A 12,470-nucleotide genomic window follows, 5' to 3' on the forward strand; every position below is an offset into this window, starting at 1 on the left:
GTCAGGAAACATTTGATGAAAATAAAATTGTATCTTTAAAAAAAATCCAAATAAATGTCCCAAAAGGATTTTCCAAAGCGCCGGGGAGCCGCTGTGGGGGGAGGGTGTGGAATGAGAGAAGGAAGGAAAGTTGGATGGATGGATGTGTATGGTGGGTGGAAGATAGATAGATGGGGGGGGTGATAGATACAGAAGGGTGGCGATAGATAGAGGGGGTGTATGGTAGGGTGACCAGAGAGCAAATGTAAAAAATCAGGACAGGGGTGGGGGGTGATAGGACCTTATATAAGAAAAAGACCCCAAAATCGGGACTGTCCCTGTAAAATCGGGACATCTGGTCACCCTAGTGTACGGGGATAGATAGAGGGGGTGGATGCGAGTGGGTGGCTGGATGACTGGAGGGATGGGTGGAGCAGTAGGTGTGCACAGCATTGGATGGATAGGTTGGAGGGGGTGCATGGGGATAGAGAGAGGGGGTGGATGGCTGGATGACTGGAGGGATGGGTGGAGCGGTAGGTGTGCACAGCATTGGATGGATAGGTTGGAGGGGGTGCATGGGGATAGAGAGAGGGGGTGGATGGGGGTGGGTGGCTGGATGACTGGAGGGATGGGTGGAGCGGTAGGTGTGCACAGCATTGGATGGATAGATTGGAGGGGGTGCATGGGGATAGAGAGAGGGGGTGGATGGGGGTGGGTGGCTGGATGACTGGAGGGATGGATGGAGCGGTAGGTGTGCACAGCATTGGATGGATAGGTTGGAGGGGGTGCATGGGGATAGAGAGAGGGACGTGGGGGGGCATGGATGGATGGTTACATAGGGGAGGAGGGGTGCAGGCTGCACACCCTTGGCTGCTGGAGGGGTTGGGTGGAGCCAGGAGGGGGCGCTGTGCTTGCAGGTGGCAGCTGGTCCATACGAGGTGGGTCTCAGACACCAGGCCTCCCCCTGTTTTCAGAAGAGGGGGTCTGGGCCTGCGTTTTTTGCTTCCCACCCCCTTTTGGGGGCTCAGTGGCCCCCATGTTAAGAACCCAGGGGCTCTGCAGCCTGAACCCCTGCTGACAGGAAGGGGGGGTTAGAGCAACTGTACCTTGGGGTATACCCCAATCCCCCCCAATCCCCAGGGGACAGCACGGAGCCGTGCCCTGGGACTCAGACATCAACCGCAGTGGGAAGGGTGTACCCAGGAGACATGGGAGGAAGCGGGGCAGTATTGCCTAATGGTCTGAGTGCAGCCCAAAGAGCCAGGACTCCTGGGTTCTATCCCTGGCTCAGGAAGTAGAACCCAGGACTCCTGGCTCCTGGCTCCCCCTTCTGCGCTAACCACTAGACCCCACTCCCCTCCCAGAGCCAGGAGTCCCCCTATGGCAGCCTCAGCAGGTGGCAGAGTGGGGTGCTGGCAGGGGCACTGTGTGGTGTGTGTGTCGGGGGGCAGGTAGGGGGCATCTCTCCCTGCCGCTGCTCCCCCAGTACTGCGGTTACTGTCTGGGCCAGCACCGGGCCTGGCTGGCATCTCAGCGTTAGTAGGTCGGGCAGCTAAAGTAGGGCACCGCCAGCACCCCGAGGGCACCCACGTCAGCAGCCGTAATTGAGAGCGCGGGGGAGGGAGCGTCCGTTGCAGGCCATGGGGGTTGGGGGGGAGCCTGTGTGGGTCAAGGGAGCGTCCCAGCTCTCGAGGGGAAGGAGGGGTGGTAAGGGCCTGGGGATAGATGGAGGGGTACATCCCACACAACATACACAAAGTATCACACAGACAACACAACACACAGACCCAACAACCCCCTACACACAACAGCACAGAGACAAAACACCATGAATAAACACACAAAAGCACCAAACACCAGGCACACTCATGCAAAACAGTACTGACAAATAGACAACACAAAGGCACAACAAAACACACACACACAAAACAACACACTGTATGCAAAATACAGACGCGCACACACCCCACAAACAAAATAACACACTCTGCAAACAACACACGTGCTCATGAAAAAAATACATGCTGACACACAAAATAATTCAAACACACACAGCACAGACAAAAACAATGCACATGAAACACATTCATGTGAAACAACCCATGCAGATGCACGCGCGCGCACACACATGCATGTAGTGCGCACAACGTAACACACAACCCCCCCCCATGACACACAGACAAAGCAACAACAGAGCGCCACACAGACACACAGCACCCATACCCCCGCTGCAGCTCTCGGAGGAGGTGGATATGCTGGGGGTCAGAGACAGCCCTGGGGCACCCCCCCCATCACAACAGGGACATCGTGTGCTGAATCCTGCTCACTCTGGGAGGTCAGCTGGGGAGGGGGGGGAACCCCAATCCCACTGGACTGAGTCTAGGGGAGAGGGCCAGGCCAGGGCCCAATCTAGCTTCCCGGCCCAGCCCTACACACATAAGAACTTGGGGGGGGGAGGGGGACACCCAAGGGGTCCAGGAGATAAGTGCTCCCCTCCCAGAGCTGGGGATAGAACCCAGGAGTCCTGCTCCTAGACGCCCCCCCAGAGAGCACAGCTCTGAGCTGTCTGTCCCCCCACATTGCCCTGCCCGGTAAGAGCCGAGTTCCCCCCGCCACCCTCCGAGTCAGGGCAGGATAATCCCCGATTAACATGGGCAGGAAGAAAGCGCCAGCGAAAGTAGGTCATGAGCTGCCCGCCCCCACCCCCCGCCCCAGCGGCTGGGCTCCCGCTTGGCACCACCAGTGCCCGTCCCGTTGCCATGGCAGTTCCCTTCGCCTCCTAGTCATGGTGGGGGGCTCAGCGGTGGGGGACGGAGAGACGGGGGGTGGGAGGAGGGAGCCCAAGCCATGCTACAGGGCTGGGACTGCCAGGCTGGGGTGCAGGGGGCGTGATGCTGCGGTGGGAGATGGGGCACCGGGGTCCCATGGGAGGCTATGGGGGGATTGTGATTCTGGGGTGCAGACACTGTTTGACACTGGGGGGGGCAGGGCCCCGTGGGATGCTATAGGGGGCAGGGGGCCCCTGTGACGCTGCAGGGTGGGGAGTGGTGGCACTCAGGTGCTCCTGGCCTCCCCCAGCTGCTGGGACCAGGGCTGCCCAGAGGATTCAGGGGGTCTGGGGCGAAGCAATTTTGGGGGCCCCTTCCATTTAAAAAAAGTTGCAATACTATAGAATACGATATTCTTGTGGGGGCCCCTGTGGGGCCCGGGGCAAATTGCCCCACTTCCCCCCCCCCCCCCAGCATCCCTGGCTGGGACTGTTGGTTCTGAGCTCCCTAGCCATTGGTGGGACAGGGGCTGCCATATTGGGGGTGGGGGGTCAGACGTGCAGGGGAGGGGGAACTAGGCTCACTGGACCCCACTCCCCTCCATGAGCCGGGCTGGAACCCAGGAGTCCTGACTCCCACCCCTGCCTCCTTCCTCTAACTACTAGACTCCACTGCCCTTCCAGATCTGGGGCTAGAGCCCGGGAATCCTGACCCCGCTCTGTTTGACCTTGACTCCTGGGCTCAGAGGGGGATGGGGGAGTCCCTCAGCACCGGGGTGGGAGCAGAGCTGCCACCTCTGCGCTGGGGCTGAAGAGGGGAATGTGCCCCCAACCTGCTGCCCCACAGATATTGTATGAGAGGACAGGGGAGACTAGTGGTTAGAGTGTGTGTGTGTTGGGGGGGACGACAAGCTGGGAGTCAGGACTCCTGGTATCTAGTCCAGGCTCTGGGGAGGGAGTGGGGGATAGATTGGGGGCCCCCGCCCCGAGGCTCAGGGGAGGCAATGGGGCTGGACGCCTGCCCCAGAGCCAGACATGGGCTGCACGAGTGCCCAGTCCTGGCCCCTCTGCCCCATGGCAGGTTTGTCCTGGGGCGGGCGGAGCCCCCAGCCTGGGGCAGGGCGGGGGAGAGGAGAGGCGGTGGGGTTTGTGCCAGAAGGTGCCACAGAGCTGACCAGCCACCCCAGAGCAGCGCCCACCCTGATCTGCAAAGGGGCACAAGGTCTGGGGCAGCCCCACAGTGGAGCTTGTTGGGGGGGGTGTCTCACTGGTGCCAGGAGGCTGGGCTGGGGAGCCTCTTTGGGCCATCTCGGTGGGGGGAGGGGGGTTCTCAGATAGGGGAGTTTGGGGCAGCAAGGGGGGGGGCTCAGCTGGGGGGGATTTGGGAGATTGAGGGGGTGACAGATGGAGTTGGGGAGCCTACAGCTGGATCCAGACGATCACACCTCTGGCCTCAAACGGGCCGAACCAGACCCCTGACCTGGCCCCACTATGCCCATCTGGCCCCAGCCCACCCCCCTCCAGCCTGTCTCCTGCTCGGACCGACCCAAAGGTGCGAACCCCGTGACTCGGGTGCCTGTGTGTCATGGCTGAACCAGAACCCCCAGGCCAGGCCGGGCCGGGCCGGATGGCGGATCAGAACCCCGCGGCCGCTGCCCCATGGGCGGGTGGGGGTGACTCCGCCATGACACCTTTGGCCCATTCCTGCAGCCTGGCCCGTGTGAGCCCAGCCTCACGTGAACGCAGCTGGTCACACCAGCCTGTACACAACAGGCAACGCCCGGCCCCAGAGGCGGCTGGATCAGGGCCAGGCCTGGCGTGGGGCTGGGGCAGAACCAAGAGTCAACAGGGCATGAGATCCAGGTGGCATATGGTGGCTGGGGGAGAGGGTCTGATCTGGGGGGGGAAAGGGGGTACTCAGAACTGGCCCCTGCCCCCCCGATCCTGTAGTAGTAATTAATGCCGTCTATGGGGGTTTGTGTGTGGGGGGGGTGTCCCGCGATTTCACCCAGACAGGATGATGGGTTCCCCCACCCGGTCACCATCCAATGCCCGTGACACCCTCCACCGGCCGAGTGCATGGAGGAGCCAACTGCCCTGGGTGGGTGGGAATGAAGCACCTGAAAAGCGAGAGGCCCACGTTCGGGGGGGGGTGGAATTATGGGGGGGGTCTCAAGTGGGGTATGGCTGTAGGTGCTGGGGCACCAGGCCTCAGCCTGGGCACTGACCCCCCCCCATTCAGTGTTATGGGGGAGGCAGGCTGATCCCTGTCCAGTCACTGCAGCAGCTGGTGGGGGGGCAGCATGTTTGGGCTGCCCCCCCCGATCATGCAGTGAGGAGGTTTGTGGGGGCCACGAGCCCCCCCCCCCCGGATGCTGCAACAGATACAGGGGCAGGGGGACTCGACCCCAGATAATGTGGCGGGGGAAGGGCTGACTAGATAGACCCGGCCGTCCTGTTCCCCCCCCCTCAATGACACACCACACTGGGGGGTGATATGTGCTGTACAGTATTTATTATTACATGAGCACACGGTTGCTTTAGGACCCACGCGAGGGCCGGACAGTGTCCCCCCCCCACCTGTGGGGTCCTCTCATATACATGGGGGCTGTGGAGTAGGAGGGGGGGTGGGAATCCCCCCCCATAGCCAGTGTGATCAGGGGTTATAGCACCTTTCTTGGGGGGGGGAGATAATGGATTATTCCCCCCCAAACCATCCCCCTCCTTGGTTATCACTTGATCAGCCTGGGGAGGTACTTTTGCTGGGGGGGGTCTGTTTCCTTCCTCCCCTCCCTCCCCTGCTCTCATTCTCCTGTCTGACCCACAGGCTGGCGAGAGGCCTGGGGACCCCCCCACCCCCCAAGGCCTGGGTGGGAGGGAGTTGTCTCCCACTGGGACAGGCGACCCTGCTGGTCCCTCTGCAGAAAGGGGGGGGGTTTGCACAGGCCATGTGGGGGGACATGTGTGTGTGTGTGAGCAGGGTGCCCACTGCATGCAGGGTCCATTAAGGCTTGGTTGGTGGGGAATTCTTGGGGGGGGGAGAGATGCCCCCCCCATGGGCTGTGTCGGGCCCCCCCCCCCAGTAGCTCAATTTGCTCTCAGGGCAGCACCGGGTATTTGCATAGCGAGAACCGTGCCCATGGGGGATGCCCCCACCAGGGCACATGAAGGGGGGATTGGGGCAGCATCAGCACTGGGGGGTGGGGGGCACTGCCATGGCCCTGCTGTGATGACATCATCACACAGCCAGGGCTGGTCTGATGACATCACAAACACCCAGGAGGCGGGGTGGGGGGTGGAGCTTGATGCAATCACCACAGTGCACCAGGCACCTCGATGACATCACACAAGCAGCCATGGCTTGATGACATCATCATGCCAGCACAGGGGGTGGGGGTGAGAGCGCCCCAGGCCGGGCCCTTGCAGCACCACTGGCTGCCTGTTGATGACATCACCGCCCATTTGATGATGCGACAGCTGCTGCTCAGTGACATCAGCGAGCCAGGCCCCAGAGTGGGTCTGGCCAGCTAGTTGCCATGGCGATGTATAAGCAGGGAGTGGCCGGGGGGCACTGAAATGCCCCCCCCATCCCTGGAAGGATCCAAAGCAAGCTGCCCCCCCCAGGGAATCTGGGGACATGTTAACCCTTCCCTGACAGGGCCATGGCAAGGAACTGGGGCGCAGGGGGCGGGGGGATCACAGTATTAACCCTTCAGTGGACGTGGTATTCTTGCGCGTATATATTATAGAGAGAGAGAGCTGTATAGATACTTTACACAGGACATGCCATTCACTGGGGGCCTTACAATGGGGCACCGCCTCCACTCCCCGCTCTCCATGGAAACCAGGCCGGGTGGGGGGTTCCTCCTGCCTCGGTGCCCCTCACCCCACTGATGGAAGCAGCTGTGACCAGAGGGGGGGGGCTTTGCGTAACCCCATGCCGCCCTCTGCACAAAACCAGACAAGGTTCCTTTTGGGGGGACGGCAGAGGGGATCCCGACCGTGTCTCCCAAAACTCAGGGGCGTCCCCGTTTCCCTGCGGCACGTACACTTCGGGGGGGGCCCCCTGTTCTCAGTGCCCCGCTGCATTTTTCTCCACAACGGCAGGGGACGGGAGTTGGGGGGCAGGGCCCCTCCCAGCTGGCAGGATCACTCCCAGCGTCTTCGCCTCTGCCAGGCCCTTCCTGGGGGGGGCCAGCCCATTTTTGGCACCCTGAGGGCAGGGCCCTTTGGGGGAGGAGGGCTTGGTTCGGGGCCCCAGGGTGGTGTGCTCCTCCACCACCTCCAGGATCAGCTTCTCCCTGGGGGAGCCGGCCTGGTTCTGGGGGCACTTGGGGGGCTGTCGGCCCTGCCCCCCCTCGGCGTTCCTCTCCCACAGCCCCTGCCCGCTGGGGCTCTCCTGGGGCTCCACCACCAGGGGCACCGGCCCACGCGGTGCCCCCTCCGCCTCGCCCCGCCTGCCCTGCTCATACTCCTGCACCGGGCTCAAGGCTTTGGCCGGGGGCCGGGCGGGAGCGGCAAAGGCTTCTTCGGTCTGAACCCCCTGGTGTCTCCTGACGCCCCCCGCCGGGTCGCGGGGACTGCCGGCCGCCTCGGCGCAGGCCGGCCCTTCCTTGGCGCTCGTCTGGCCCCCGCCGGCCGGGCCCGGCGCCTCCCCGGCTCCGAAGCTGAGGGCCGACTCCTGCCGGCCCAGCCGCCGGGCGGCCACCTGCCTGCCGGCCCCATCGCCGGCCCCCGGGCTCTCACCGTCCGACTCGGCCAGGCTCTGCAGCCCGGCCTCGGGAAGGAAGTCCTTGCGGTACTCGGCGTGGGTCACCTCCAGGCTATGTTTGCGCACGGCCCCCTTCTTCTCCGAGCCCAGGGGCGAGCCCAGCTTCTCGGCCGACTGCACCCGCTTGAGCAGGGGCGAGCGGGGCGGCTCGGCGCTTTTGGGCCGGGGCCGGCCCACGGGGGGGGAGGAGTGCAGCTTGGCGGGGAAGCTCTGGGTGGTGTGGGAGCTGCCCACCGTGTGGCCGGGCAGCGGGGGCGGCGAGGACTGGGTGGGCGAGGGGGTGTGGGCCAGGGGCGAGAGCGGGATGTTGCCGGCCGACTTGCAGCGGGCCGAGCGGTACTGGCGGTGCAGCTTGGGCGACAGGCCGTGCAGGGTGCTGGGCCGGATGTGGTGGGAGGAGGTGGCCGGGGAGTTGGGGGTGCTGGATGCTGGGGAGCTGCTCTGGGACGAGGCACCTGCAGAGAGAGGAGACCGGGAGGGGGGTGAGATCCCGGAGGGGGGTGGCTCGGAGCCCTGGAGACCAGGGCCTCTGAACGCCCCGAGGGGGGCAGTCCGGGGGAGGACCCATCACACAGCCCCCCTCCCACAGCCTGATCCCCCCTACATCCTGGGGGGCAGTCCTGGAGGAGCCCCCCCCATGGCATACGGGCTGTGTTTCGGCCTGCTCTGGATCAGCAGACATGGAGCGAGCTCTCCCTGCCCCCCTCATTGCTGGATGGACAGACACGTGGGATGGGGCTGCCCCCTCCCCGATGGAAGGATGGATGGACGGACAGATGAGTGGGATGGGGCGGCTCCCCCGATGGATGGATGGACAGACAGACGTGTGGGGTGGGGCTGCCCCCCAGTGGATGGACGGACAGACAGACGAGTGGGATGGGGCGGCTCCCCCGATGGATGGATGGACAGACAGACGTGTGGGGTGGGGCGGCCCCCCCAGTTCTCTTGGAGCACTCAGCTCACCCCATATCTCTGGTCGCTGGCGCTTTGGGCCTGGATCCCCCTCCTGCCCCCCTGCCCATGGGCACTGGCTGACGTGGGGGCACAGAGCCTGGGCAGGGGCGATGCCCCCTGACAGACCCAGGGTGTGGAGGGGCTTGAATGGGGCTGGGGCGCCACCTGGTGGAGGGAGCAGCCCCTGCAGCCCACGGACATCCCAGAGCTTCCGCCACCCCTAAGTCCAGCCCCACACCTGCTCCCCCCGCCCCCGGCAGTGGGGCACAACCTGACTCACAGACGCAGGAAGGTGGCTCTGAAGCCCCCCAGCACCAGGCCTTTTGGCATGAGGGGCAGGGATGAGGAGGTAACAGAGACCCCCCCCCATGTCCCTGTCCCCCCCACTCCCGCCTGGTGATCCCTTGCCGGTGCCCTCCCGCTGTGCCCCCAGCCCCCACCTGCTGTGCCCCCTCAGCCATGCTCCCTGCTCACCTCATAGTGCCCGACCTCCAGCCACCCCAGGGTGTCCCCTGCCCCCCCCAGTGGTGCCCCCTGCCCCCACAACCTCTGCCCCCCGGTACCCCGTGGTGCCCCGCGCCCGGTACCGAGGTAGGCAGAGTCGGGGGTGGTGCGCAGGCTCTGGGTGGGCGAGCGGGCGCTCAGGCTGTGGGTGGGCGAGCCGGGCAGGCTGTCGCTGGAGGAGAGCGAGCGGCTGAGCGAGGAGAGGCTGCGGCTGGTGTGGAGCAGGTTGGCTTGTTTGGTGATCTTCCGGAAGAGCGAGCTGCGCTTCTTGCTGCGGGGGGGAGGGTCAGTGCTGGGGGGGGAATCCCCCTCATGTCCCCCCCACCCCGGCACTCCTTCCTTCCCCCATCCCTGGCACCCCTCCTGTCCCCCCCAGCCCAGCACCCCTTCCTTCCCCCAGCCCAGGCACCCCTCCTGTTCCCCCCACCCCGGCACCCCTTCCTGTTCCCCACCCTGGCACCCCCCCTGTTCCCCCCACCCCGGCACCCCTTCCTTCCCCCGGCCCTGGCACCCCTCCTGTCTCCCCCACCCCGGCACCCCTTCCTTCCCCCGGCCCTGGCACCCCTCCTGTTCCCCCCACCCCGGCACCCCTTCCTTCCCCCGGCCCTGGCACCCCTCCTGTCCCCCCCCCCACCCCGGCACCCTTTCCTTCCCCCGGCCCTGGCACCCCTCCTGTTCCCCCCACCCCGGCACCCCTTCCTTCCCCCGGCCCTGCCATCCCTCCTGTCCCCCCCCACCCCGGCACCCCTTCGTTCCCCCAGCCCTGTCACCCCTCCTTTTCCCCCCCTACCCCGGCACCCCCTCCTCCCCCCGGCCCTGGCACCCCTCCTGTACCCCCCCACCCCCTCACCCCTTCCTTCCCCCGGGCCCTGGCACCCCTCCTGTCCCCCCAGCCCAGCACCCCTTCCTTCCCCCAGCCCTGGCACCCCTCCTGTTCCCCCCCTACCCCGGCACCCCTTCCTTTCCCTGGCCCTGGCACCCCTCCTGTACCCCCCCACCCCGGCACCCCTTCCTTCCCCCGGCCCTGGCACCCCTCCTGTTCCCCCCACCCCGGCACCCCTTCCTTCCCCCGGCCCTGGCACCCCTCCTGTCCCCCCAGCCCAGCACCCCTTCCTGCCCCCTGCCCCAGCACCCCCTCCTTTCCCCCCACCCTGCACCCCCTCCTGCCCCACCTCACGCCCCCGTTCCCCTCCCTCTCTTCCCCCCCACCTCTCCTGCCCCTCCTTGCTGATGCTCCTCTTGTTCCTCCGCGCCATCTTGGATTTGTAGCTGCTCTTGCGGGCCGGCCCGACGCGGATGGACGTGTTCTCGAAGGGTGTTGTGGTCACCATCACCTTGTTCCCGCTCTGCCATGAGAGACAGGCCACATGGGGGGGGGCAGGAAACACCCCTCCATCCCCATCAGCCAAGGCCTGCCACTGGCCCGGGGCTGTGTGGGTGGCACCCGGGGACACAGCTGGGCTCCATGTGCCACGGGGGGGGCAGGGGCTTGGCATCAGCCCCTGTCCCAGCATGCACTGCTCCCTGGTGAGGTGCGAGGCCCCGTTCCCAGCATGCACTGCTCCCTGGTGAGGTGCGAGGCCCCGTTCCCAGCATGCACTGCTCCCTGGTGGGACATGAGGCCACATTCCCAGCATGCACTGCTCCCCGGGAGAGAATGGGGCCCCTTTCCCAGCATGCAGTGCTCCCCAGATCCTTCTCCCAGCATGCACCACTCCCCAGACCCCTTTCCCAGCATGCACCACTCCCCAGACCCCTTTCCCAGCATGCACCGCTCCCCAGACCCTTCTCCCAGCATGCACCGCTCCCCAGACCCTTCTCCCAGCATGCACCGCTCCCTGACACTTACCTTCAGGATGAGCTCTACCACCTCCGTGTGCACCAGCCCGTGCACGGGCTCCCCGTTGACGTGGGTGATGAGGTCCCCGGCGCAGAGACCCGCCTCGTGGGCTGGGCCCCCGTCCTCCACGTGCTGCCGGGCAGGGGGCAGGTGTCAGGGCTGGCCCATGCTGCTTACCCACAATGCAACGCCCCAACCAAAGGCACAGGGCCCCTCCCAGAATGCAACGCTCCACCCAGCGCTGTAGCGCCTTTACCCACAATGCACCTCCCCCGCCCAATGATGGTGTGAGGACGGTACCCAGAATGCGCTGCCCCCAGCCTTTCCCAGCATGCACTGCACCCTCAGGTAGGTGTGAGGTCCCTTACCCAGCATGCCCTGCCCCCAAGTGGGCACAAGACCCTCTCCCAGTATATCCTGCTCCCCTGTGTGGTGCAAGATCCCTTCCCAGCATGCACTACCCCAGGGATTTCCCAGCATGCACTGCCACCAGGGGGCACAAGGCCCCCCCAATGCCCAGTCTGCATGCCCCGCCCGGCCCGCTCACCCCCCACATGGGGAACGGGGCCCCCCGCCCGGCCCGCTCTGCCCCCCATGAGGAACGGGGCCCCTCGCCCGGCCGGGCCGTACCCAGACGATGTGGTGCACGCTGTAGATGTCGCTGTCGCCCATGTAGACGCGGATGGCGCGCAGCGTGAAGCCGTACTTCTTGCCAGAGCGCTGGATGGTGATGGGCGAGCGCAGGGCGGTGACGGCGGGCGAGTAGTCGCGGCTCGGGGAGGAGTCCCGCGAGGACGGGTTCGAGGAGAGGGAGCGGGGCGACATGGGGCTGGCCAGGGGGGAGCTGCTGTGCTGCTCCACTGCAGAGAGATGGGGGCATGTGAGACCAGCACGGCCCCCCCCCAGGGAGAACCCAGGAGTCCTGAGCCCCAGCCTCCCTGCTCTAACCAATAGACCCCACTCCCCTCCAAGAGCCGGGGAGAGAACCCAGGAGTCCTGCTCTCCAGAGCGCAGTACCTGTGGGGATCACGACAGGCAGCTCAGTGGGGTTAGGAGGTATCAGTGGGGGGGTACCTGTGGGGGTCGTGACGGACAGGCGAGGGGCGGGGGGTACTTGTGGGGGTCGTGACGGACAGGCGGGGGGATCCGGGGGTACCTGTGGGGGTCGTGACGGACAGGCGGGGGGGCGGGGGGTACCTGTGGGGGTCGTGACGGACAGGCGGGGGGCGGGGGGTACCTGTGGGGGTCGTGACGGACAGGCGGGGGGTCCGGGGGGTACCTGTGGGGGTCGTGACGGACAGGCGGGGGGGCGGGGGGTACCTGTGGGGATCGTGACGGACAGGCGGGAGGTCCGGGGGGTACCTGTGGGGGTCGTGACGGACAGGCGGGGGGGCGGGGGGTACCTGTGGGGGTCGTGACCAGGGGCGGCTCTACCTTTTTGGCTGCCCCAAGCAGTCATGCGCGGGAGGCGCCCCGGAGCCGTGGGAGCAGCGGACCTCCCGCGGGCATGACTGCGGAGGGTCCGCTGGTCCCGCGGCTCGGCTGGACCTCCCGCAGCTGCGGACAGTTCGCAGGTCCGGCGGCTCCGCTTGAGCTGCCGCAGTCATGCCTGCGGGTGGTCCAGCGGAGCCGCGGGACCAGCAAACCGTCCGCAG

At 65.8% G+C, this 12,470-nt stretch overlaps 1 protein-coding gene across 2 annotated transcripts in view; it reads right to left on the reverse strand.

The window, feature by feature from the left end:
• Window positions 1–5,783: 5,783 nt before the first annotated feature.
• MAST1 (microtubule associated serine/threonine kinase 1) overlaps window positions 5,784–12,470 on the reverse strand; it is a 45,624-nt gene continuing 38,937 nt past the window's right edge. For both annotated transcript variants that reach the window (XM_044994874.1, XM_044994873.1), the window contains 5 exons: window positions 11,446–11,675; window positions 10,825–10,947; window positions 10,185–10,321; window positions 9,059–9,246; window positions 5,784–7,972 (listed from right to left, as the gene is read on the reverse strand). In XM_044994874.1, the coding sequence (XP_044850809.1) occupies window positions 6,819–7,972; window positions 9,059–9,246; window positions 10,185–10,321; window positions 10,825–10,947; window positions 11,446–11,675 (1,832 nt within the window). In that variant the 3' untranslated portion in view covers window positions 5,784–6,818. The remainder of the gene's footprint in view (window positions 7,973–9,058; window positions 9,247–10,184; window positions 10,322–10,824; window positions 10,948–11,445; window positions 11,676–12,470) is intronic.

The sequence above is a fragment of the Mauremys mutica genome, chromosome 20 (assembly GCF_020497125.1).
Source record: "Mauremys mutica isolate MM-2020 ecotype Southern chromosome 20, ASM2049712v1, whole genome shotgun sequence".
In the NCBI taxonomy this organism is placed as follows: Eukaryota; Metazoa; Chordata; order Testudines; family Geoemydidae; genus Mauremys; species Mauremys mutica.